This window comes from Rhinatrema bivittatum, chromosome 6, assembly GCF_901001135.1.
Source record: "Rhinatrema bivittatum chromosome 6, aRhiBiv1.1, whole genome shotgun sequence".
NCBI classification, from domain to species: Eukaryota; Metazoa; Chordata; class Amphibia; order Gymnophiona; family Rhinatrematidae; genus Rhinatrema; species Rhinatrema bivittatum.
In genome coordinates, this window is record NC_042620.1 from 269382181 (window position 1) to 269407930 (window position 25750).

The 25750-nt window shown below is 45.3% G+C and overlaps 1 protein-coding gene across 3 annotated transcripts in view; it reads right to left on the reverse strand.

Annotated features, from left to right (window-relative positions):
* The window catches only part of LOC115094276 (ETS-related transcription factor Elf-1-like), a 182491-nt gene that overhangs the window by 56239 nt on the left and 100502 nt on the right, over positions 1 to 25750 (reverse strand). For all 3 annotated transcript variants that reach the window (XM_029607175.1, XM_029607177.1, XM_029607176.1), the window contains exons 3-4: positions 19351 to 19522; positions 18388 to 18495 (exon numbers count right to left, since the gene is read on the reverse strand). In XM_029607175.1, the coding sequence (XP_029463035.1) occupies positions 18388 to 18495; positions 19351 to 19522 (280 nt within the window). The remainder of the gene's footprint in view (positions 1 to 18387; positions 18496 to 19350; positions 19523 to 25750) is intronic.

Sequence of the window (25750 nt, forward strand, 5' to 3'; positions counted from 1 at the left end):
TCTGCCCAGATGAGATTCATCCATTTGGGTAGATGTACATATAAATTCTCATATGTAATCCAACACCAGCTCTCCCCACCCACGTGTCTTTTACCTGACTTTTCAACCCCTTCCCTACCATTGCCCTCCATATCTGTCCCATTCAAGTTCAAATTCTATTACAGCAATAGCCTCCACTACCTCTGCTATTAGGTCATTTCAGGCCTTGCCATCATTAACTTTGCTTCTTATAAGACCAATACTTAAGCCAGATACCCAGTCCCTCGTCTATGTCTTATTACCAAGTTTTGTAATAAACCCCTCAGCCACCAAGGCTCCACCATTAAATTAAAAGAGGACCAGAAAAGAAATATATAGTTAGTTGAGGAAAATTATCTTGTGAATAGGACAGGAATGTGTGTCACCACAGTTCCTAAAGACTGGTGAAAAAAGAGACTGGTCAGCCTCACTACAGGCACCCTGCTATCATCTAGCATATGTTAGTATGACTACTTACTGGCTGCCTTGCTACCAGACACATGCACCCAGACTAGCATCTGTTAGCACAAGAATGGTGTTAAAGTAGAAATATAGTTACATGATAGCTGAAAATGACTATTATAGCTAGAGATGTGCAGAAGTAAACGTTTTTGCTTTGGATCATTTATTCATTTCATAGGTCACCTACATTTATTTTATTAGTTTCAAACAAAAATATAATTTTCCATTATTCGTTTCATTCTTTTTTTTTTGTTTCTACTTACAGTCAATGGAGGAAGCAATATAGCCTATTTTGAGCTTCAAAACTGGAGCTTTCTAATAAATTCTAAAGAAACTTGTGGGTAGACAACATCAGAAGGGGAAGATAACTCCAAGAAACCAAGACCATGGCAAAGTGGCACCAAAAGTGTCATTAATTACCTAAGGCACCATATAGAAGCGAAAGGGCACCAACATTTGCCAGGGGTCTCCAAGTCAAAGAGCAAAGCAGCATCAAGGCTGTCAAGAACACCCCAGGACATCAAAAGGAGGGCACCAATAACATTGACAAGAACTCCCAAAGGCAACACAAGAGGGCATGAACATTCTAAGGCATCATGAAGGAGGAATAAAGCAGCAAAGGTGGCATAAAAAATCCCCATATGCTGATAGGACAAAGCAGCATAAAGAATGGAATGAAAACTCCAAGACACCATGAAAAATGCAAAGCAGCCACCCAATAGCAAGGAGCTAACCAGTGGCAAGAGCACGTCAAGGAGTAGAGTCTCGGGTATGTCAGTCAGGCTAAGTGAAAGCAAGACCACCAGGATAGTCCATCAGGAGACTGGTAGCCAGACAGAGTGGCATCAAGGCCCACAAAGTGGTACATTAAGGAGGCAGCAAGACCCCCAAGGTGCAGCATAAGGGGTATAGCAGAAAGGAAGAGTGGCAGCAAGGCCCTATGTATAGCATCAGTAACAGGGCAGCTAGGCAAAGTGGCAGCACCAGCACCAAGGTGAAACATCAGCAACAAGGTAGCTAGGAAAAAAGACAGCAAGACACCCAATCCTCTGCCGCTGCCATTCCCTGCAGAGACATGCACCGCATCTACTGTGGCGTTGAAGGGGGGGAAAAAAGAGCAGCCCAATGGGTTTTCAGTTGAGCTGCATTCTCTGAAGCAATAAGGGAGATGCCTAGAGCATAAGTAGAAAAAAAACTGGGATATAGGATGGTAGACTACTTTGCCATCAGCATGCCACTAAGTATTCCAGAACTCCAAAGGATGTAACAAAGGTATTTTATGCAAATGGGAGACTCGTATAATAGACCTAGAAAACTATTCTCTCTTTATAACAGATCACCAAATTTCATGTAAACCAGTTTGCCATAATACACCTTTTTCTGTGGATTTGTGTGACCATTTTGCAGGTCATTTTTATCAGAGAATTACAAAGATTCAGGAAGAGGACCAGACTCCGGTATCAGATAAAAGGATTGTTAAAGAGAAAGGATGTGATAATAAGAATGAGAGTACTGGCGGAGAGAAGGGAACACATGTGATTTGAAATAAATTTGATTATGTTTCTGTTTGTTAAAATTAGAACATTTGTGATACGTTGAGATCAGCGTTAGATATTTGTATATCTTCTCTGATTAAAAGGCAGAGGGGAACTTACTGGAATGGTTGGAGAACCATTCTTATAATCTGTCAAAGGCAAATTCCTGATGAAATCAATATTCATAATACCGTAAGGGAAGGGAGTTTGAAGGCAAAGTTTAAAAGGCCATAAAACTAATAAAAATAACTGGGAAAACCTCTGTAAATCAATATATTGTCAGGGCAAGACCAAGAGTAGGCACGTACCATAAGGATAAGGAATTTGAAAAAAAAACCTCAAAGACAGCCAGAGCAGAGGCAGAAGCACCCTAATGTACCAACGATGGCTTGTAGTGGCGGCAGCAGCAGTAGCCCTAAAATTACAAATGGTAGGAGCAGAGCAACACAGCAAGCCAGTGACAGAAAGGTCTCAAGATGTACTGCAAGGGCTAAGGCATGAGGAAAAAAGGAATCAAAACTCCCAAGGCATAGTGTGCATGGAATAGCAAACACCACAAAGGCATGAAAACCCCCAACGAACAAAGTGTGGGGAATCACAAACAGTAAAAGACATTAAAACCACCAAGATGAAGCATGCAGGGAAATGTAAGCAGCTGAAAGGCATCAAAATCCTCAAGGACACATGAGAGCGACAAAGAGAACCAACAATAGTTGTATGAATAGGCCAAGGCAGTACCAACAGTGGCATAAATATCCCCAAAAGAACCGTAAAGTGATAAAATGGTACACGAAGAAGCAGGTTTTCTTCAAGGTACCATGAGAGAACCAGAAGCAGGCAGGGCAGTAATAGTGTCTGGTTTAGACAGCAAAGCATAAAACCAGAAAAAAAAAGTTTGGGGGAAAAAAGAAACTTGTATTTTTTTTTTCATTTTTATTTTGGGGTCAAAACACCTCAGTATAATGAATAAAGAAGTAGGGTGGGAGAACTAGGCTGGAACTCAAGCAGCAAACAGAGGCATCAATATCCCCAAAGTGATATATCAGGGACTTGGTGGCTAGGCAGAGTGGTAGCAAGATATAGTATCAAGAGCATGGCAACTAGGCAGAATGGTAAATCTGGGCAAGGCAGGAAAGAGTGGCAGCAAGACCTGCAAGATGGCACATCAGAGGCATGGCAGCAAGGCAGAGAGGCAGCAAGACCCCCAGGATAGTACATCAGGGGTATGGCAGTTAGACAGAGAGGCAGCAAGACCCTCAGAGTGGTACATCAGAGGCATGGCAGCAAGGCAGAGAGGCAGCAAGACCCCCAGGATAGTACATCAGGGGTATGGCAGCTAGGCAGAGAGGCAGCAAGACCCTCAGAGTGGTACATCGGGGGCAAGGCAGCTAGGCAGAGAGGCAGCAAGACCCTCAGAGTGGTACATCAGGGGCATGGCAGCTAGACAGAGAGGCAGCAAGACCCCCAGGGTGGCACATCAGAGGCATGGCAGCTAGACAGAGAGGCAGCAAGACCCCCAGGGTGGCACATCAGGGGCATGGCAGCTAGACAGAGAGGCAGCAAGACCCCCAGAGTGGCACATCAGAGGCATGGCAGCAAAGCAGAATGGGAATAAGACCCCCAGGGTGGTACATCAGGGGCATGGCAGCTAGGCAGAGAGGCAGCAAGACTCCCAGGGTGGTACATCAGGGGCATGGCTTCCCCTACTACCCATAACCCATACCCCTACTACCCATAACTAATCAAGCTTGATATTTCACTTGGTTGCAGCTCCATCACTGCTCTCTACATTAATGGTGGGGGTGGAAGGGAAATAGAACCAAAGAGCTAAGAGAAACAGATAAGTATGAGAAAAAAAATGTGAAGCTTGCTGGGCAGACTGGATGGGCCGTTTGGTCTTCTTCTGCCGTCATTTCATTTCTATGTTTCTATGGCAGCAAAGCAGAATGGAAGCAAGACCCGCAAGGTTTAAATGTTTAACGTTTAAACATTTGTCTGCTGCATTATCTTAAATTCTAAGCAGCTTACGGAATTACATTCATAAAAATATAAAAAAGTAAAAACAGGACACAAATTAATCTCTTTAAACTGTGCACATATCTAGATTAATATCCACAGGAAATTACTTGTGAATCTTACAGAAAAGCCTTCTCAAACAAATGTTTTTAGTTTCTTTTTAAAGGTTTGAAAACATATCTTCAGCAGTAAAGATTCTGGCAGACTATTCCAAACAATTGATCCAACTGCTGTAAACAACTTTTCTCTTGACTTTACCGCACTGAGGAAACATCTAAGAGGCATTTCCAGAGGATCTTAAACTCATCTCAGGGCTATAGATTTTTTTTTTTTTTTTAAAAAGAACTCATACATTGAAGAGCTTCATGATTTAGAGCCTTATGAATAAGAGAGAATACCTTGAAAACCATAGTGTGCAGTGATATTTATAGTGGGGAATTCAGTCTCTCTCCCCCTCCCTTCCCAGTTTACAGCAGTCTCCCTCCCTCAATCTCCTCTCCCCTACAGACAAAAGATACATGGAACCCATATGACAATAGCCTGTTGTAACATGTAATGGGTGTGGGCTTGGCCCTCAGAAAGCCATGAATAAACAATTACAATACACCAAGAATAGCACCAACTGCCAGCACTCAAACTATAACCCTTCCAACAAAAAGGCAATACCACAAATATTACACGAGGCTCATAAATATCAAAATACCTCCTTTTAGAAAACAAAACAAACCAGGTTGCCTAAAATACCTTTAAAATAAAAAATACACCTAAAAATATTGTGCAAAAGCTTGTAAAACTACATAGGTCCCCTCTTCAGATGTCAGATCAGAGACATTCACATCTAAAGACAGGTTCTATATTGTCTCAATAACTCAAGTACAACATTTTTAGATAATAGAGATGTGCATCGTTTTTTGTGTTCGTGTCGTTCTTCGTTTTTCGGCCGCCATGGAAATTGTAGTTTTTTTTCGGTTCGGGTCTTTTTTTTCGCGAAAAATCAATTTTTAGTTAGTGCGCGCTAACTCCCCATTAGTGCGCACTAACTCCCGTTAGTGCGCACTAACAAAAACAGTTAGATTTTGTTACTTTTTGTTAGTTTTTGTTAGTATGCACTAACGGGAGGTAGGGCGCGCTAACGGGGAGTTAGCGCGCACTGACTCCCGTTAGTGCGCACTAATCGGAAAAACGAATTTTTGCAAAAAAACAGGAAATTCCTGATTTTTTTCGGGCTCCCTGAAACATGCCGAATTGGACAATTTCGTTGCAATTTTCCAATTCGGAAAAAACGAATGCACATCTCTATTAGATAATGCTTACATAGCTCCAATAAAAGCTATTACAGCTTGCCAAGAATACAGTTTCCCAAGAGACAAAGCTGCTATATCAAAACAACCCTAACTCCTAGGCCTCAAACAGCAGCACTGAAAATATAGCATCAGGCCTTAGAACACCAATAAACCTCCTACTGAAAACAAAACAAGTCGGAATGCTACAGACCCCCTACAAAGAAAGTACTAGCAGAATCCCTCACCTCGATCACACATAAAAAACACAGACAAACCTTTACCAAAGGTAAAATAAAGAAATATAAAACACAGAAGTAAACAATATTAATAAAAATAATATTCTAAAACAACTGAATAGAATATCCAATAATTAAAACCTCATAAAAATGTTTATGAAATTAATCAAAATACAAATATAATATATTAAAACAGCAGACATATCCAATTATTAAACTAGTAAAGATTTAAAAAATCTCCTGTTCTTCATACCTAGGATGTTTAGATTTCCAATCATTCTGCGATTATTGTGGATTAGGGGCAGGGGAGCTGTATAAACGTTATCCTCTCTTTCTTACACATATACACACACACACACACACATAAAAACATATACATACAGGCTCTCACCCACCCTCACCCAATGGCTCTCACTTATCCAACCACACACACACACACACACACACACACACAAGTAGTCGTCCATTCATATACACACGCATCCCACATCTCTCTCTCACATACACAGTTCTCATCCAGTCATACACACAACCTCTCTCCCACACATACACAAGATCTCATCCACCCACAAGCATACACCCAGGCTCTCACCTACCCACAGGCTCTTATCCTCCCCCCCCCCCACATATACACAGGTAATCACCCACCATACACAGGCAGCCACATATTCACCCACATCCCCATGATCTCACCCATCCACATAAAGACTCCCACCCACCCCCATACATTCACAAGTTTTTAACCCCATTATACATAAAGCCTCTCTCACACACACACACACATCCACAGGATCTCACCCACCAAGGCAGTCATCCAGACACCCAGACTCTCACCCCCTACCACACATACATGCAGCCATATACTCAGGGTCTCATCCAGCAACACAAACACATATACATATATGCATAAACACACAAGGTCTAGGCCTCTTCTTCAATTGTCAGTGGATGGGGGGGTCTGCTGGCAGCACTAAATCCTCCTCCCTTCAGCTGCCGTGGGATAAGATCCACTGGTGGCCACTGCATCCTCCTCTTTTCAGCTACCAGTGGGATAGGGTCTGCTGGCAGCCACTGCGTCCTTTTTCTCTCTTCAGCTGTTGCTCTGTGGTGGCCTTCTAAATTGTGAGGTGGGTGGCAGCAGGAGTCGCACTTATCCCTGCTGCCACAGGGCTGGTCTCACAATAAAAGCTGCAAGACCGCCCTGCAGTAACAGGAGACGGAATTTGGATAAACGTGACTCCTGCTGCCCATGGGTGTGGTGTAAGGTGTGTGTGTGATGCCACTGATGGGATCGGGCGGGAAGTTTGGTTTATCCCTGCCTGTTCTGAAGTATAAAATTGGGGGGGCAAGAAACTCATGTAACTGTTTAAATATGGAGGATTCTATTATCTTGGTGATAAATGAAATGGAGGAGATGGGATAAAAATAGGCAGGATTAGTCTGATCTTACTGTGGTTTCTTTAGCAATGGGCGGATTGAGGCTCTTTTTAATATGGCTGGAAGATTGCCTTCAGCCAAAGACTTGTCCATTATTTTAGCCAAAGGAGCACAGATCAGATAAGCTAAGATTTTCATCACTATTGTGTCAAAGGGGCTAAATGAACAGTTGACCTGAGATTGTCGTGGAATTGCAGAGGAAGAGTAGGGTGGTTGTTGTGCAGATACAGTAGGTCAGATACAGTAGGGCAGTGCTGCTCCTACTGTATGACCATGGGAGGAAGAAACACAGAAACATAGAAACATAGAAATGACGGCAGAAAAAGATCAATCGGCCCATCCAGTCTGCCCAGCAAGCTCCCACACTTATTTTCCCATACTTATCTGTTTCACCGACCACCAAGTTCAGGACCCTTGTTGGTAACTGTTTGATTCAAATTTCCTGCCTCCCCCTGCCATTAATGCAGAGAGTAATGTTGGAGCTGCATCAAAGATGAATCATAAGGCTTAATGGTTACGGGTAGTAACTGCCGCATCAAGCAAGTTATCCCGATGCTTGTTTACCCAGACTGCACAGATCAATGCCATGTTGAATGTTGTCTAAATGTAAATCCTTTTTTCCACATTTCCCCCTGCCATTGAAGCAGAGAACAACGCTGTATATGCATTCAAAGTGAAGTATCAGGCTTAATTGGTTTAGGGTAGTTACCACCTCAATAAGCAAGCTACCCCCACGCTTATTTGTTTATCCAGACTGTATAGTTCAGTCCTTGTTGGTTGTTGTCTGAATGCAAATCCTCTTTTCCACATTTCTCCTTGCTGTTGAAGCAGAGAGAAACGTTGGAGTTGCATTAAGTTATTGCTTATTGAGTAAGGGTAGTAATCACCAGGTAGTAGCCACCATTCCAGCAAGCCACCCCCATGGCTCTTCTCTTCATTCCCATCCTCTAGCCATTATGGATCCACAGTGTTTATCCCATGCCCCTTTGAAATTCTTCACAGTTTTAGTCTTCACCATTTCCTCCGGAAGGGCATTCCAGGCATCCACCACCCACTCCGTGAAGAAATGCATCCTGACATTGGTTCTGAGTCTTCCTCCCTGGAGTTTCAAATCATGACCCCTAGTTCTGCTGATTTTTTTCCAACAGAAAAGGTTTGTTGTTGACCATGGATCATTAAAACCTTTCAAGTATCTGAAAGTCTGTATCATATCACCCCTGCTCCTCCTTTCCTCCAGGGTATACATATTTAGGTTCTTCAATCTTTCCTCATAAGTCATTTTTTGAAGACCATCCACCTTTTTGGTTGCCCTTCTCTGGACCACCTCCATCCTGTCTCTGTCCCTTTGGAGATACAGTCTCCAGAACTGAACTGTCCCTTTGGAGATACAGTCTCCAGAACTGAACACAGTACTCCAGGTGAGGCCTCACCAAGGCCCTGTACAAGGGGATCATAACTTCCTTTCTCTTACTAGATATTCCTCTCTCTATGCAGCCCAGCATTCTTCTAGCTTTAGATAGTGCCTTGTCACATTGTTTTGCCCACTTCAGATCGTTAGACATTATCACACCAAGGTCTCTCTCCTGCTCCGTGCACATCAGCTGTTCACCTCCCATCAAATACCATTCTTTCAGATTTCCGCACCCCATATGCATGACTCTGCACTTCCTGGCATTGAATCTCAGCTGCCATATCTTTGACCACTCTTCCAGCTTCTTTAAATCCCGTCTCATTCACTCCACTCCTTCCGGCATGTCCACTCTGTTGCAGATCTTAGTATCATCCGCAAAAAGACAAACTTTACCTTCTATCCTGTCCGCAATGTCGCTCACAAAGATATTGAACAGGACCGGTCTCAACACTGATCCTTGCAGCTCTTCGCTTGATACCGCTTTCTCTTCAGAGTAAGTTCCATTTACCATCACAGTTAACACTTGGCCAGGGCTGTTCACAGGACACTGTATTTGCTATTGATTTTTACTTAACTCTTCACAAGAATCTATAGTTATGGCTATCTCCTTGAAGTTCAAAGCAGACTGAGGACTTGACTGCCCACTGCAATGCATTATGGGGTAGATTTTCAAAGGGGTACGCGCGTACACCCCGAAAATCTACCCCAAACCCCCCCTGTGCGCGCCGAGCCTATTTTGCATAGGCTCGCTGGCACGCGTAAGTCCCAGGGCTTGCATGGAGGGGCATGTCGGGGGCGAGTCGGGGGGCGTGCTGTGAGTGACTCGGCATTTCGGGGGCGTGCCACGAGTGATGCAGCGTTTCGGGGGCGGGTCCGGGGGCGTGGTTGAGGCCTCCGGACCAGCCCCTAGGTCGGGTGATGGCACACCAGCAGCCCGTTGGTGCGCGCAGATTTACGCCTGCTTTCTGCAGGCGTAAATCTGCCAACAAAGGTAGGGGGGGGGTGTTTAGATAGGGCCGGGGGGGTGAGTTAGGTAGGGGAAGAGAGGGGAAGGTGAGGGGAGGCGGAAAGAAAGTTCCCTCCGAGGCCGCTCCGATTTCGGAGCGGCCTCGGAGGGAACAGGCAGCACGCGCTGGGCTCGGTGCGTATCTTATAAAATCCAGCATACTTTTGTTCGCGCCTGGTGCACGAACAAAAGTACGCCCGCGCGTACATTTATAAAATCTACCCCTATGAGTCACCTGCCCAAAGCTGAATAGCTCAATCCCTTTTTTTTTTTTTAAATTAAACAAACACACAGCAATTTAATGCAGCAATATCAATATCTAGGAAAATATGGAGATTATAAGGCTAGCATTACACAAAAAAACCCAGAAAAATATAACAAGAAGTCCTCTAAAATAAGGATAAATTAAACTTTTTTTTTTTTTAGCTCTTCACAAAAATCTGTAGTTATGGCTGTCTCCTTGAAGTTCAAAGCAGACTGAGGGGGAGGATGATTTATTGTTCTTGGGGCTCCACAGGCAGTGCTGCTCTCACTGCATTTAGGGGAAAAGGCGTTATCTTTAAGCTGGCAAGCACTTTCCTTTTCCTACTCCCGACTGGAGTGGTAAAGGCTGACAATTCATCTCACAGCACCGCAGACCATACTGCTCCAGACTACAGAGGGAGGGAGTCCTGCACAGGCTGTCTCCACTGGTTTGGCAGCGTTGGTATTTTTGTCCCAATTCCCCCCTGCTTCATGGATGGCCCTAAGGGGAGGAGGGACACCAAGAGTAGGTGCAGTAGTTCATTTTTCCTCCCTCCGGTGGCAGACCTCAGGGCTGTATCGTAAGGTGGGGAAACGGCTTTTCCCAACATTATGGGAGAGTGGTGGCGTCTCGGAATGAATGGCGCATATGGCCATGGCCATATCGGCCATAGGCTAGCTACGTCTCTGACAGAAATCCTCTAACTTTTCCTCCAGAATATTTACTATGGAGGTGAGCCCACCCAGAGTGCACTTCTGGAATTCAGATCCTCCATGATATCCTTGAAGGGTTCAGGATTTGATTCAGCTGCCTCATAATTACCCATGCATGATGCCACTCCTATCTCTGTTTCCAGAGACAGATCATGAAGGGATATCTGCTGCTCCACTAACCTCTGCAACATCAGATAAATGAGATTCCACTGGGAGCAAATATTCTGAATCATACACTTATGTCGCATCCGGAATTCTTTCTGCTTCTCACAGAGAAACTGCTGACTCTTTACACTTCAATGAAAATGCCCCGCTATTTTCTTGTCTCTCTTTATCAGGCCCATCAGAACTAGAATCCCAGGGCAGCCCTCACTACCAGATGCAGCAAGTGTACAAAGCAACAAATCCCACAATAGCTCTCATCTTCCACTCCCCTTATCATATTTGCATCACTGTCTGTCACAAAAAAAACCTGCATGAAGACTCCTGCCTCTCCAGTCTAGCTGCCAGCCCTACGACATCTTTCTTATGGCTAATAGGATATTGTACAAGGTATGACTACTTTGCATCACCTGGGTGTGCAGCATAGCCCACCTGTACCCTGATGCTCTGTCCCCACTAGAGCTCCTGCCTGTCCCTGCCTCAGTCAGCTCCCATCAGTGCCCCATCAGGTAAAAGTAGGCATGAGTAGCATTTATTTTTGTCTAGATGTTGGGGGTGAAATACACGCTACTCCTCTCTGTTTTAGCCAGCTGCATTTGTATGCAACTATGGCACTGGTGAACCTACCTTCTAAATGTAGTCCTGGAGGACTCTTTGTTATTGGGGGCTTATAGGTGCAGCAGATGCTTAAATCCCAGGTTCTCCACTATCTGTAAGGGCTGGTCATCCCAGGCAATCATTTCCTCAATGTACCTCATTACTACTTTTGATGCTGCCTGCCTCTTGCCCCAGGACAGCGATACAGAGCACTGCTGCAGTTCTTCTGTGGTGGGTTGCCGCTGCAGACTCCACCTGACTGGTAGAAGGGGATCACCTTGGGGTAAAGTCTTCCCCTTTTCAACTCCTTTCCTAGGACTTTTGCTTTGAGGGGCAGAGGGGGTCTCCAGGCTAGCACTGCCAGTCTTCCCCGATACCACTGCTATTGGGTGCCGTTTCTGCAGGTAATGCTGCATACCACCATTTGCCAGATGTCCTAGCACCTTCCCTCGCATGATGGCTTTACTATAATAAATACACTGAGCAAAATGTTGGTCCTTCCTCAATTTAAATTGATTCCAAACTAGGGATATCTTGCACAATCCCTTCTCTGCATCCTAGGGGACTGATGCAGTCCTGAAGTTGAAGCTGTGGGTGGAACGTGAGGAAAAAAAGCTAAAGGAATCACTCATGATCTCTACCTGCACTGCTTGCTCTTCATGGGAGTTGCTCTCGACACCATCAGCATCATTTATCATACCCATCACCTCACTGACAAGCTCCCAAACTTTCTTCAGCTACTAGGTCTTCAATATCCTCTGATTCAGGGAATCACAGACAAAATTCTTCCACAGAATCCTTTGTTGTAAATACTTCCTCCATTACCTTAGATGCAGTGATCATGCAGGAATGTATTGCTGGCTTTAGGTATTGCAATTCTGCTGCTTCTGTCCTTGCCTAGCCCTGCTAACACCAGCCTATGATGGTTCTCTCACCTTTTGCCCTGCTTCAACACAAGAGGTAGAGGAATAGGTGATACTGACATGTTCTCTTCCTATTTCAATTTCTTATGACTTAATCTGGCTTTCTAATAAGAAATGTATGTGGTTTATGTGTGTCCCTTATAAGTTAGGAAAGCCTAGGCCACATTATACTGTTAAAGGAGTATTTTGGTAAGTGAAGTTCCTTAGGACTGTATTGTTACTCAGAAGTAACAGAAGGGTCTGTTGCGATGCTGCTTGCGGGCCTAGCCACAAGCAGCCTTTCACCTTCCCTGCGGCCCAGTGCCACCGCTGTCTGCTCTCCGTGGCGGACAAGCCGCCGCAGATTTCCTTCTCTTGTGGCCTGGAGGCCACCGCCGCTGCTTCCACATGGCCAGAGCACCACCGCCATCCTTCGCTTCGTGGCGGGCAGAGCCTCTGCTGACCTGCCCCTTCTTTGCCGCATGGAGCCGCCAACATCCGGGCCTCGTCTCGCAGTCCAGTGCTGCCGCCAGCCTTGTACTTCACGGCGTGGACGCCATCGCCACTGTCCCCAGTCCTAGCTTCTTCCTAGGTGCATGGCCGCACCTCTCCTGGATACTTAAAGGGCCCACGGCAGGAAAAGCCCCACGGCCCCGCCTAATGACCTCATCTGGGCGTCTCCACTTCAGCCCTATAAAAGGGCCCCTCGCCAGTCCCTCATGGCCTTCGCAAAGAGCCAGTCTGCTCCTGGATTCCTCTTCTGTTCCAGCTCTTCGTTCCAGGAGGCCCCAAAGTCCATCTTCGCTTCTTCAAGGTCCTTTGTTCTTCGTGAGAGCTCCCTTGGCTTCTTCCGTGGTTCCTGGTCTCTCGTCGGATCTTGCGTCCTCATCTGTCCTGCCTTCAAATGTTCCGTCTCCAGATGTCCTCTCCAGTTCTTCTCTTTGGATGTCTTTCTCCTCTGATGTTCCAGCTCTTCGGTTCCTGTCTCTAGTTGTTCCAGTACTTCTGTTCCTGTGTCCTGTGGCCCTTGATCCTCTAGTTCCTGGCTCCAGGTTTCAAGCCTAGCCTCGCCCGCCGGACCCCGCCTCCAGATGACCATCCTGTGAGTAAATCCATATCTGATCCGGTGTCTGTTCCCGGTCATTGGAGTCCTGTTCTGGATGGTTCCTTCTTTGAGCGCTGCCCAGATTCCTCCACCATCCTGAGCTTCAGTCCTGCGCTTGTCCCGCTCTCCATGCGGTCCATGACCAGCCTCTTCAGGTTGTGTAGGGTGCTCAGTGGGACAGGGTGGTCCATGACCAGCCCAAGGAGGGCTGTGTAGGGTGCCCTGAGGGGCAGCGCCTGCCCAAGGCTCCAAGTGCCTACCTCTCATCGAAGCCCCCAAGTGCCTACGTCTCATCCGAGTCTCCGAATGTCTTGTCTCGTCCGAGTCTCCGAGTGCCTATGTCTCATCCAAGTCTCCAAGTGCCTTCCTTTCATCCAAGTCTCCAAGTGCCTTGTCTCGTTCCAGTGTCATCACCTGTCCTCGACCTCTGTCCATCCTTTCACACCTGCCGTTCCTAGGCGGCGGGTCTGAAAGGGCTATCGAGTGGCTGGAGAGCTACCCCAGAGACCAGCATTGCATTGTTGGTTCTCTTCTGGTGTGTTCGGGTTCGGCAGAGGTCAGGTTCCCGAGTCTCTAGCCTATCCGCCTGTGCTCAGATGCATCTCACCTGCCTTGGCGCTTCTCCAAGGTCCTTCCTCTGGGGTCATGCCATGGCCATCTCCTCCGAATTGTGACCGCTCCCTAGCCCTCCTGCAGCAGTATCTTTCCATAAAGAGTGCATCACATTCAGGAGAGTACAAACAGTGACTCAATGAGTCACTGGGGAGAGATGTAAGGAAGTTATAGTAGTTGATATGAATTCTTTGCAAGACTTCTGAAAGGGAACCAGGGAATGCTATCAGGAGGTTGGGCTCTGCTCTAGTGTCCTATTCTTGGATCCAGAGGAGAATGTGTTTTCCTGTAAGATTGATGAAGGATGGAAAAAGAGAGGTCCAATCCACAGAAGACTGCTTCTTACAAGTCTGCCACCAATGAGTAACTAAGAATGAGAAAACAAGGAGGATTCTGCAACTTTTCCCACTGGGAAGTGACAGAAACCTTTTTGTAAGGAAGACTGTAGGATTAAACTTAAGCAGCATAAAGAGCTATATCTGTCTTTGTGTGATTTTAGAATTCAAGAAACTGTTTCCCGCTATGTCTATTTTGATACCTGTGGAACATTTGGTTTTTTTCAGTAAAAGCTATTTTCTGTTTGGAACACAACTTTTGGTGTGAACTGTTTATTTGGGAGTGTGATCCCCTGAGGCTCCTACAGATATATTCTGCTGCCATCACAGAACCTGCGTCTCCAACCCTGCACTGAGTGGATCAGCAGGGATTGGAAATGTGACCTTCCCCCCTTGGAAAGGAGGGGGGTGTTACGTAACTTTAAAACAAAACTTAATATGGAGGTAGGTCCTTCGGGAAACATCAGGATTTTCCACTCTGGAAAGTTGGTGAGTGATTTGGGGGAGCACAGGAAGGAGGCAAAGTTGGCATTGTTTAAAAAGAAATGCACGGGGAAGAGGTGGGGTTTGAACAGAGGCTATATAGAATGTCATACTTTCTACTTGTTTACATTGGCTATACAATATTTACATTTTTACTTTTTCAAAAGTCACACACATAAATATTGTTTCTACCTTTGGGCAGGATTCATCATTCCTCGCGGAATGATGAATCCCGCGAAAAAAGGGGCAGGGGCGGGCCTGCAAAAGGCCGCAGCCGTTCACACCATGATGGTGCGATTTCGACGGCTGCGGCGCAGCCAGCTGCAGCCTTTCACAGCAAATAGCGACACCATAAAAGGTGTCGCTATTCGCTGTGCTACTGCCAGCAATAATGTTCCTCACATTATCGCTGACAGCGGTGCTGCGGCCAACTTCTCCCCTCCCCTCCCCCTCCCCACCCCCACCCCAACTCCTCCCCTCCCTGCCCCGACTCCTCCCCTCCAATTAATTAAAATCCTATCGCACGCAAAAAGGCCCTTTTCGTGTGCGATAGGGGTTTATCGTGTGTGTTAGGACCTTATTGCGTGTGATAAGGCCCTAACGCATGCGATAAACCTTTAGTAAATAACCCCCTTTGTTTTCAGAATTTTTTCCTCAACAAGTTGTCAGTCTCACATCTGCTTTCATCTTCTCTTTCCTACTCTGATTTGTTTTCATTTTATTTTCTCCCCATCCCTCTGTGAGAGAAGGGGTTGGGCTTTAAGTGAGGAGAGCATAAAATACATGGGTTATGGCGTACTGTATTTTTTGTTTTATACATTTTAAACTGTATTCATTTTATTTATTTATTTAATGCTTTTATATACCGACATTCATGATACAGATCATATCATATCGGTTTAAATGGAACATAGGGAAATAACATTAACATAACCAAGAATAAACGAAAGTTACAATAAAACAGGGGTATTCAAACTGGGAATAAGAGGAGCCAATGGCAAAGGAATTCTGAACTAAACCATATGAATACAACAATATTTACAAAAGCGGTAAAGGGGATGCGATGACAAGAGGGCCTTGGAGTGAGTCTGTAGATGGGGAGGTCCCAGATTAAGGGAAGGCATGTTGGAATAGCCAAGTCTTCACTTTTTTTCTGAAAGTCAATAGACAGGGTTCTTGTCTAAGGTCAGAGGGCATAGCATTCCAAATGTTAGGCGCCGCTTTCGAGAAGGCTCTCTCTTTGGTGGCTGAGTGGAGTATGGATTTGGCTGGGGGGGGGGGGTGAAGCGATCCCCTGTAGGTTTCTCTGATCGGTCTTAGGGACGTGTGTAGAGTGAATGGGTATTGGATATTGATGGGGGTAAACTGATTTGTGAATGATGGTGAGACATTTGTGCAAGACATTTTGAATTTATTGTGTACTGTTATGTTGTATTTTATGACTATGCAATGTAAATCTTACTAAATATGGATTTACCCACAGAAAGGCACGACTCAAACTGAAACTAAACTATAGCTCTCTTCCAATCTCCATATTTATCTCTCTCTGATCTCAGTTGCTTCTTGGTCATTTCCACCTCTTCGTTTCATTCCTCCTGGGCTTCCTGACTCACCCTTCCATCTCCCTCTCTGTCACACCATCTCTTTTACCCTCTCACATCTCGGTTTCTTGCTCCCACTCCTCCTCCATCTCAGTTTCTCTGTTGCTTCCCCCCCCTCACACTTCCCCCTCTTTGTTTCTTCATTTTTCCTTTACCTCCTTCCTGCTGAAGAAGAAAGCCTGTGCTACGTGGGAAGGAAAAGCAGCCACAGGGACCTGAGCACACTTCTTTAGCTGCATCTTTGCACCGCTGTCAGGATTATTTATTTATTTATTTATTCATTCATTCATTCAGGCGTTTTATATACCGTCGTTCCAAAATGAGATCACAATGGTTTACACTATCAGCCTACGGTTGAGGGGTCAACATTCCCATTCTGTTTCAATGCGCATATTCTAGGTTGAGATAACAGCATATACATTTTCTAACAAATATATTTTCTAGGTCAATTTTATACATAATGGGGTCAATTTTAAAAGGAGCGTGCACGCGGTTCCTGGCCCTCGCACATGGATGCATATGTGCGGGCAGCTTGCGATTCACCTGCGCAAGGTGGAATGTTCAAATTATGCGCAGAGAAGCGATCGGCCTTTTTTCCAGTTCCCTAACCCCCTAGCTATCCTTTCTCCCCTTTCCCCTCTCTACCCTGACCCCCAATCCCTACCTACCCTATTTTTTTTGTTCATTAACTTACCTACTCTGATGAGCAGAAGTTAGTAAGTTACTCGCGCAGGCCTGCTGCCAGTGCATGTCAAATGATGCTGTCCCGGCCCGCCCCTCTCCACCCAGACCTCACCCCCCCCCCTTCGGCACGTAACGGGGAATACACACGTGGCCGGGTCCTTCTGTAAATGTGCGGTGGGTGCAAGGCCTGGCCACACGCATAACCCCCATTATTTATGCACATAGCCCTTTTAAAATCGAACAAATCCATTTCATCTCAAAGGTAAATGCGTATTCTGGGTCGATACATCAACATTAATTGGGGTGCTTTGAAGTAGAATTATAACCTAAGATTTCCATTACATTATCCTTCATGTTATATTCAGTATACATCACTCAATATTTATTGCTCTGGTGGTTAGCATAGTCTAATGTTCCGACAGCTAGGTTATTAGCATATTGGAGTTTTACATTAGTTTGTATGCATTTATAAAGAGCCATGTTTTTAGTTCTCATTTGAAACTCTTTCTTTCTGTTATCTGGCGTAGAGACTCTGGAAGAGAATTCCATAGTCTAGAGCCCACTATGGAAAATTCTCTCTCTTCTTATTTGTGTTAGGTGTGTGTTCCATATTGTAGGAACCTTTAGGAGTCCTTTGTTTTGCGATCTTAGGGCTCTCTGCGGGGTGTATGGTTGAAGAGTCACTCCTATTAAACATGAGTTAATGTTGCTGATGATATTAAAAATAAGAGATAATACTTTATATTAAATTCTGGATTGTACAGGAAGCCAGTGCAGTGCATTCAGCGAGGAGATGATGTGGTCAAATTTTCTTGTCCCTAGTAAAAGTCTGGTTGAGGCATTTTGTAGTAACTGTAGTGGTTTTAGTAGTCCTGCGGATAGGCCTAGTAATAGGGAGTTGCAGTAATCTATGTTTGAAAATATTAATGTTTGTAAAACCATGCAAAAGTTTTGTATTGTTAGCAATGGCTTCAGTTAGTGTAGTATTCTCAACTTGATGTATCATGATTTAATTATATGTTTTTTCATTAAAAAGTTCTCATTGATCTGAATTGCTAGATCTTGTACTTGATCTGAGGGTGTAATGCTAAAATTTCCAAGGTCTAAGGTTGGTGGTTTGATTAACGTGGAGTTTCTCCTTAACCATATAAATTCAGGTTTTTTTGTGTTTAGAGCTAGCTTCAGCTGAGAGAGGTTTTGTTGTATTGCCTTCATGTAGGTGGTTAAGTGTGCAGCCGTAATTTTCATTCCTGCTGCCACTGGAGATTGGAAGGGAGTAATAGAGGAGCGGCAGAAGAGATAAGCACAGCTTCCAACATCTCTGGCCCCAGTTATGAGAATAAGGGCTGCAACCAGGAGATCCAGGAGTCTTAGGCTGTCTGTAGTCCTGCATGTCTTAAGAAACTGGAACTACAAGTCCATTAATGCTGGGAAAGTAAGAACAGGACTGACTCAGCCTACTCCTTATGAACTGGATTTATTGGATCACCTGACCAGAAAGAGAAATAGGCTGCAGAACCGTACACAAGTGAACGAAAGACTCACACATGCGCTTCTCATCGAGAATGTTGTTTGGGGACTCCATGTTGAGAAGAGCTTCTGCGGTCTCTGGGTTCTCCATCGCTCCATCTGGGCCATGGCTGTTGGTTTCAGCTAAACAGGAAGCACACATGTATCAGTTCAGATGTTATTTTCTCAGGTTTAATAGCAGGACTTCAGACTCTTCATATTTGCTATCATTTACAATTGGACTACCACACTACCATAATGGAACAAGCTATCGCAGGGCTGATAACATCACAGTTTGTTTTACTGTATTGACTTCCATTCAGTAAACAAATTATGTCATCAATAAGTGACAGTCTGTTTCAATTTTAGGGACTGGTGTTTGGCGGTGTAGTTTTATGAATGAGAAAATAAGAACTATTTGTCCTTTTAGTATACATTGTAGAAAAACATTGACCAGTCAGATGCTTTATCTTTCAACATGAGCCCTTCATCGTTTCTACGTGATAGTATCTGATTTCATCTAATACACAAATATAACAGGACCAGCTTAAAAGCAAACTCAAATGAAGACTTCTTTAAAAAAAAAAAGAGGAACTATAGCCATAAAAAGATGCACATATTATTTTCCACTTCCCCCCCAAAACATGGAAACATAACAAATAAGATATAGTGTCATGAAAAAGAAAATAGTCCTAGGAATAAGATCAAACTGTAACCTACAAAGCTAAGAAACAAAGTCATATTTAAAAAAAAAAAAATGTTATGCTTTTATTTTGATTATTTTGTATCATATTTTTTTTATATATATGCGAGATTATCATTGCTTGTTTTTATTGTATCCCCACCTTGATGTATATGGGAAAGGAAAATACATTTTAATACAGAAATCTAGCTAACATTGGTGATTTAAGCATTTCATGTACCCGTGCCTTGCCTTATCAGGCACATGGAAAAGTACAATGGAAGATTATAAAATAAGAACAGCTTGTCAGTACATACCTGATAACCTTAAGTTGCCCCCTATGATTTCTTCATCTGCTTCATCCAGATTGTTGTCTACCATTATTCCATTGGGAGCATCATCCAAGTCTAGCCCTGAGTAAACATGCAGCAGGTCTGTGCTGGGGACCTCCTCCACAATCACAGCTGGGAACATGGATGGGTCATCCAACTAGAGGGAAATCAAGCCAAGACTTGAGAGATTTGCTAGAGTGAAACATTGTTGAGAAAATCTTTTTACTTTTATTGCAATTTAATTTCACTTTTAACTTTCTATGTATTAAGCATTTCAATGTGCACGAAACAAAAAACTGTTAGAATACAAGTAATCACTACCAAAAATTCCAACTTTGTTTTATAGGAAAAAAAAAAAACAAATATAGGAAAAAGTGCAATATTTATCTTATATCCCTCAGAGATGGCAGACCAAGAGAAAATAAACTGTAATTTAGTTTTTTAAAAACCCAGAGAAAACCCTTTATATTGAGCAAATATTATATCAACGACAAAATCCAAGGGTACACCAAATTTGTTAAATGCAACTTTAAACTACTCTCCCACGCCCACTCCCACAAGAACTATGTCTGAGAAAGTCTTAATTTAACTTTGAAGGAAATTTTTTTAAATACTCAGTATGTTTGAGAATATAACTCTTATCTTGAAATTTAATATGATATTTGCAAGAGAAATTAAGAAAAACAGTGTGCACCAATATAGCTATTGGGCACTGCACCAAAAATTGCTTACATCTATACTGAGTGGTTTTAGAGATATCTGGGAAATTCCAGATCTATTCTCCCCCAAAAAAGAACTCATGATTTCAATTTAATTATTTGCCTTTCTGAGGTTGAGCTCAGGGTAAGCCATAAATTCAGTTACAGTTGGTACGGTAGATCTCTGCCGCAGACAGCTTACACTTAAGTTCATATTAGAGGCAGTGGAGAGTGAAGTGTCCTGCTTAAAGGTCAAAGAGCATCACTTAGAGTTGAACCCTGGCTCCCCTAGTTTTAAATCTGCTACTCTAACCATGAGACCACCCCTTTAGAGCTGATGACATTCTTTTTTTATGTTTAGTCACAATCAGGCTTTAAAATGAAGGATTCCACTAGAGGAGTAGATGTTATCTCAGCTTTAATGGGTGCTTTCAAATGTAATTAACAAGCAGACTATCTCTAGATATTTGCCTGTGTAACCTGCCACTACACTGCCTCGCCAAACCAGCAGGTTTTCTCCAAGGGGGTAGGCTTTAGGTGTACCTTCCTTCTTAGTCCCTCAACTCTCCATGTGACTCCAAAATAACACCACAGTATTCACTCCAGTTGAGTCCCACCATCTTGTTTATTTTCTTGCACACAATATAGCAAGCAAAGGTTCCAGTTCAGAGGCAGTTACAGTTCAATAAAATCCCAAAACTGATAGTACATGAATGGATATTAATGCTGCCTGATGCAATCTGATAATCCAATTTGGGCAATGATGCTCATGTCTCTGAGATTTCACTAATCGTGGACTGATGCAACCTCATGGTACTCACATAACGATGAGTTGCCCCATGCCTCAGCAAGAGGAGTCCCAATGAAATAGTTGGCCTTTCCCTTCCTGGAACTTACAAATGATCCTCAGGGAGCTGGGTCCTCTAGGGCAGCATGCTGAAGAGGGAGATAGGAAAATTGGTTCTTACCTGCTAATTTTCATTCCTGTAGTACCACAGATCAGTCCAGACTGTGGGTTATGCCTCCCTTCCAGCAGATGGAGACAGAGAAAAACTTGAATTGCCACCTGCATCTCTTCAGTGTAAAGAATATCCAAGCAGAATTAAAGTAAGATCAAATCAGGAACAAACATGGATTAAGCAAGGTCAAAAATAGAGAACTTGGAACTTCAACTAGAAAATAAATTGTTGCCAGTGAATGAGAAGAAACTTATAGCCTTCTTCTATAGAGTTCTGCAGAATGAAGTACTGTCATAGAGGATTCGCAGCAGACTCTCAGGGAAGAAATACCCTCCTCCGAAGGGCGGGTGTCTGGACTGATCCGTGGTACTACAGGAACGAAAATTAACAGGTAAAAACCAATTTTCCTTTCCCTGTATGTACCCAGATCAGTCCAGACTGTGGGATGTACCAAAGCGTCCCTAGTTAGGGTGGGACCCCAAGAGTCCGGCTCGAATGACAGCACTGCCAAAATCGCCAGTGTTTGGAGCTTGGACATCCAGGCAGTAATGACGAGCAAAGATTTGTATCGTCTTCCAGGTTGCCGCTCTGCAAATTTCTTGTGGCAATACCAACTGACATTCAGCCTACGAAGCCACCTGGGAACGAAGCGAGTGGGCTTTCAAACCCTCAGGAATGGGATGACTGTGACAAATGTACGAGGAGGAAATAGCTTCCTTCAACCATCTAGCTATTGTCGCTTTAGATGCCTTCTGTCCTCTCTTAGGCCCGCTTCATAAGACGAACAAATGATCGAACAACCGAAAAGGGTTAGTGATCTCCAAATAACTCAATAGTGTCTTTCTAACATTGAAGCGTCTCAACTCTTTGGCTTGCGGAGCGTCAGGGGAGGAATCTGAAAAGGCTGGGAGCTCCACAGACTGATTGACTTGGAAGGACAAAACCATCTTTGGTAGAAATGAAGGTACCATTCTAAGAGAAACTCCCAAGTTAGAAATCCGCAAGAAAGAGTTCTCTGCACGACAGTGCCTGGATCTCAGATATCCACCGGGCCGAGCAGATAGCCACCAAAGATACTGTTTTCAAGGTGAGGTCCTTTAACGTGGCCCTCTTAAGAGGCTCAAAAGGTGGGTCACACAAAACCCTCAGTACCAAATTGAGATTCCATGAAGGACTTACTGGTTGGACTGAGGGGGTGTAAGTGCTTCGCCCCCGAAGAAAATGAACCACATCTGGATGTGAAGCAAGAGACTGTCCATGAACTCTACCTACCCGAGAACCTAAGGCCGCTATTTGAACCCATAGGGAACTGAAAGACAAACCTTTGGCCAAGCCCTTCTGCAAGAATGCCAAAATATGAGCTATCGACGGCGAACGGGGGGAAACACCCTGCTCTTGACACCAGGTCTCAAAAACCTTCCAAACCCTGATATAGGAAAGGGAAGTAGAGCTTTTCCTAGCTTGTAGCAGAATAGTAATCACGGCCTCCAAGTATCCTTTCTTCCTTAATCTCTACCTCTCAAAAGCCAGGCCACTAGACAAAAGCGATAAGCCTGGTTGAAAAATATAGGAAGATGTCCGAGCCTCAGGGTACCGTCCAACTCGAGATTGGTTAAGTCGGCGAACCACGGACGTCTGGGCCACTCCGGTGCCACTGAATCATCCTGCCTGGATGTAACTCTATTCAGTGAAGAATCTTGCTGACAAGAGGCCAAGGAGGGAAGACGTACAGGAGCACCGTAGTCGGCCAGGGAAGCACTAATGCATCGACTCCTTCCACTCCATGCTCTCTTCAGCAGCTGTAGAATCGTGGAGTCTTGGTATTCTGAAGCTTAGCCATCAGGTCTAAGTAAGGAACCCCCCACCTGTGCGTGATGAGGTCCATCACTTGGTCAGAGAGCTCCCATTCCCCCGGATCTATCCTTTGCCGACTTAGGTAATCCGCTTGTACGTTGCCGGTTCCAGCAATGTGAGACGCGGCTAGGAGAGCAAGATTCTTCTCCGCCCAGTCCATGAGTAGCTCCGTTTCTGCCGCTACTGTTTGACTCTTGGTACCGCCTTGACGGTTGATGTAGGCTACGGTTGTCGCATTGTCGGACAGGACTCTTACCACTCGGTTGCGAAGGAGAGGATGAAAGTGTCTGAGAGCCAAATGAGCAGCCCTGGTCTCCAAACGACTGATGGACCAATTCACTTCCACTGCCGACCAGAGGCCCTGGACTGACTAGGACTGACAGACTGCTCCCGAACCTGACAGACTGGCATCTGTGGTTACTACTATTCATTGGGGAACTTAGAGATCCACCCCTCGGCTCAGGTGTTCTGGGGCAAGCCACTAGCCAAGACTGCACCTGGCAGAGTCGGTGAGAGGCAAGGAGGCCTGAAACTCCTCCGACTTTGGATCCCAGCCGGCCAGAAACGCTCGATGCAATGGTCTCATATGTGCAAAAGCCCAGGGAACCAACTCCAAGGTGGATGCCAAGGAGCTGAGAACCTGCAAATTGTCCCAAGCCGTAGGTAGAGGGAAATTCAACAGTCAACAGACAGACAGCAACAACTTGTTGATCCGCTCCGGCGGAAGGAATACCTTCCCCTGACTGGTGTTGAACCAAGCCCCCAAAAAAGTCCATGATCTGAGAAGGAAGAAGCTTGCTTTTGGCCTGATTGATGACCCAACCGAGAGACTTGAGAAGACTGAGGACTTTGGAGACAGCTTCCACACAGAGCTCCCGGGACTTCGCCCGAATGAGCCAGGAGTCCAGGTACGGGTGCACCAGAATACCCTCTCTGCGCAGGGCTGCCAGCACGACAACCATTATCTTGGTAAACGTGCGGGGCACTGTAGCAAGGCTGAAAGGCAGGGCAGCGAACTGAAAATGTTTTCCAAGAATGTTGAAGCGAAGATACTGACCGTAGAATCTCCATTCGGAAATGCAGGGCTTTGAGAGCTCTGTTGACTCTCCTGAGGTTGAAAATCGGCTGGAAGGCTCCTTCCTTCTTGGGAACCACGAAATAGATGGAATATCTTCCCTTTTTCCACTCGGCCTGGGGGAACGGGAACCACAGCTCCCAGGGCAATAAGACGTTCGAGAGTGTGCCGCACGATCCATGCCTTGGTAGGAGAACCGCAAGGGGAGACCATGAACAGACGGCAAAGAGGCCAAGCAAATTCCAAAGTGTAGCTGTGCTTTATGATGTTTAAGACCCACTGATCGGTGGTTATCCTGGCCCACTCCTCATGAAACTGGGACAACCGCCCCCCCCCCTACATGAGGGACCGAGGGATGGGCCGGCCACATTTCATTGAGAGGACTTGGAGCCGATCGTGGCAGAAGAGACTCTGTCTTGGTAGGTTCGACGTCCCTGAAAAGAAGAGGACCACATCTGTGGTCTCCCTGCTGGTTGTCGCTGACTTCCAGTGAGTGCTTTGCTCTGACGAAACCTTCGTTGGCTGCAAAAACATGACCTAGCCGGCAGAAAGCCTCTGGAGGGCTTAGGTCGATCCTCAGGGAGCTTGCGCAGTTTGTTCTCACCCAGAGACTTGATCATCTGCTCCAAATCTTCGTCGAAAAGAAGCTTCCCCTTAAAGGGCAGAGAGCTTAACTGAGTCTTGGAAGAAACGTCTGTGGCCCAGTTGCATAGCCATAAGAGTCGCCTTGAGGACACCATAGACACCATAATCCGGGAGGATGTTCTCAGGAGATCATTCAGGGCATCAGCCCCATAAGCCACCGCTGCCTCCAGGCATTCTGCTTCTGCTGAGTCCTCCGGAGGAAGGTCTCTGGAAGTCAATAAATGCTGGACCCAACGGAGGCTAGCTCGAAGCACAAAGCTGCTACATACCGCTGCTCTTATATCTAATGCTGAAACTTCAAAGATTCACTTGAAAAGAACTTCTAGCTTTCTTTCTTGAAGATCCTTAAGGGCTGCAGCCCCAGCCACAGGAATAGTGGTCCGCTTAGTGACTGCTGACATGGAGGCAGCCACTTTGGGAAACTTTAACAGTTCCAGGTCTCCTCGGGCAAGGGGTAAAGCTTGTCCATAGCCCGACCCACACGGAGCTCAGCCTCAGGCACATCCATTCTCTAGTCATCAATTCCTGAACCATGGGATGAAAAGCAAATGTTTTTGCTGGGTCTCGCAAGCCTGCTAGAACTGGGTCCACCGAACCCTGGAGGAGCACGCTTTGCAGGAGGTCCACCCCGAGTTCTGAAAGGACCCACGGAATTAAAGGATCCAATTCCTCCCTTTGAAAGAGACGAACCATCTTAAGGTCATCACCCTCAAGGTGGGATGGCTTCCCCAGTTCATCCTCAGACTCCGTTCCCAAAGGAGAAGGCGGGATGAGAGAAGGGTTCGAAGATCCCACGGGTGGTGCATCCGGAGGTGTAGAAGAGCCTGCAAGGGAGGGGCCCTGAAGCTTTGTAATGCAAAGGGAGGTCCGGGGATCCTGGCGCTTAGGCAGCTTCTGAGGGGGCCCTGCAGGGCACCCCAAACAGCTATTGTCAGATTGCTGAGCTTGAGTTGCAGAAAGGCTTTGTGAATTAAAAGCACAAAATCTAAGGAAAAAGAATTATCCCCGCCCCCTTCCCCCACCAGGGGATTGGGCACTGGATTCAATAAATCCTGGTCCTGTTCATCAGGATCCTCTGGGCTGGCCGGCCCGGAAGAGAAATCGGGGGGAGGGAAATCCCCTCCACTCACTGTACGGGCCCAGGCAGCTAAGGA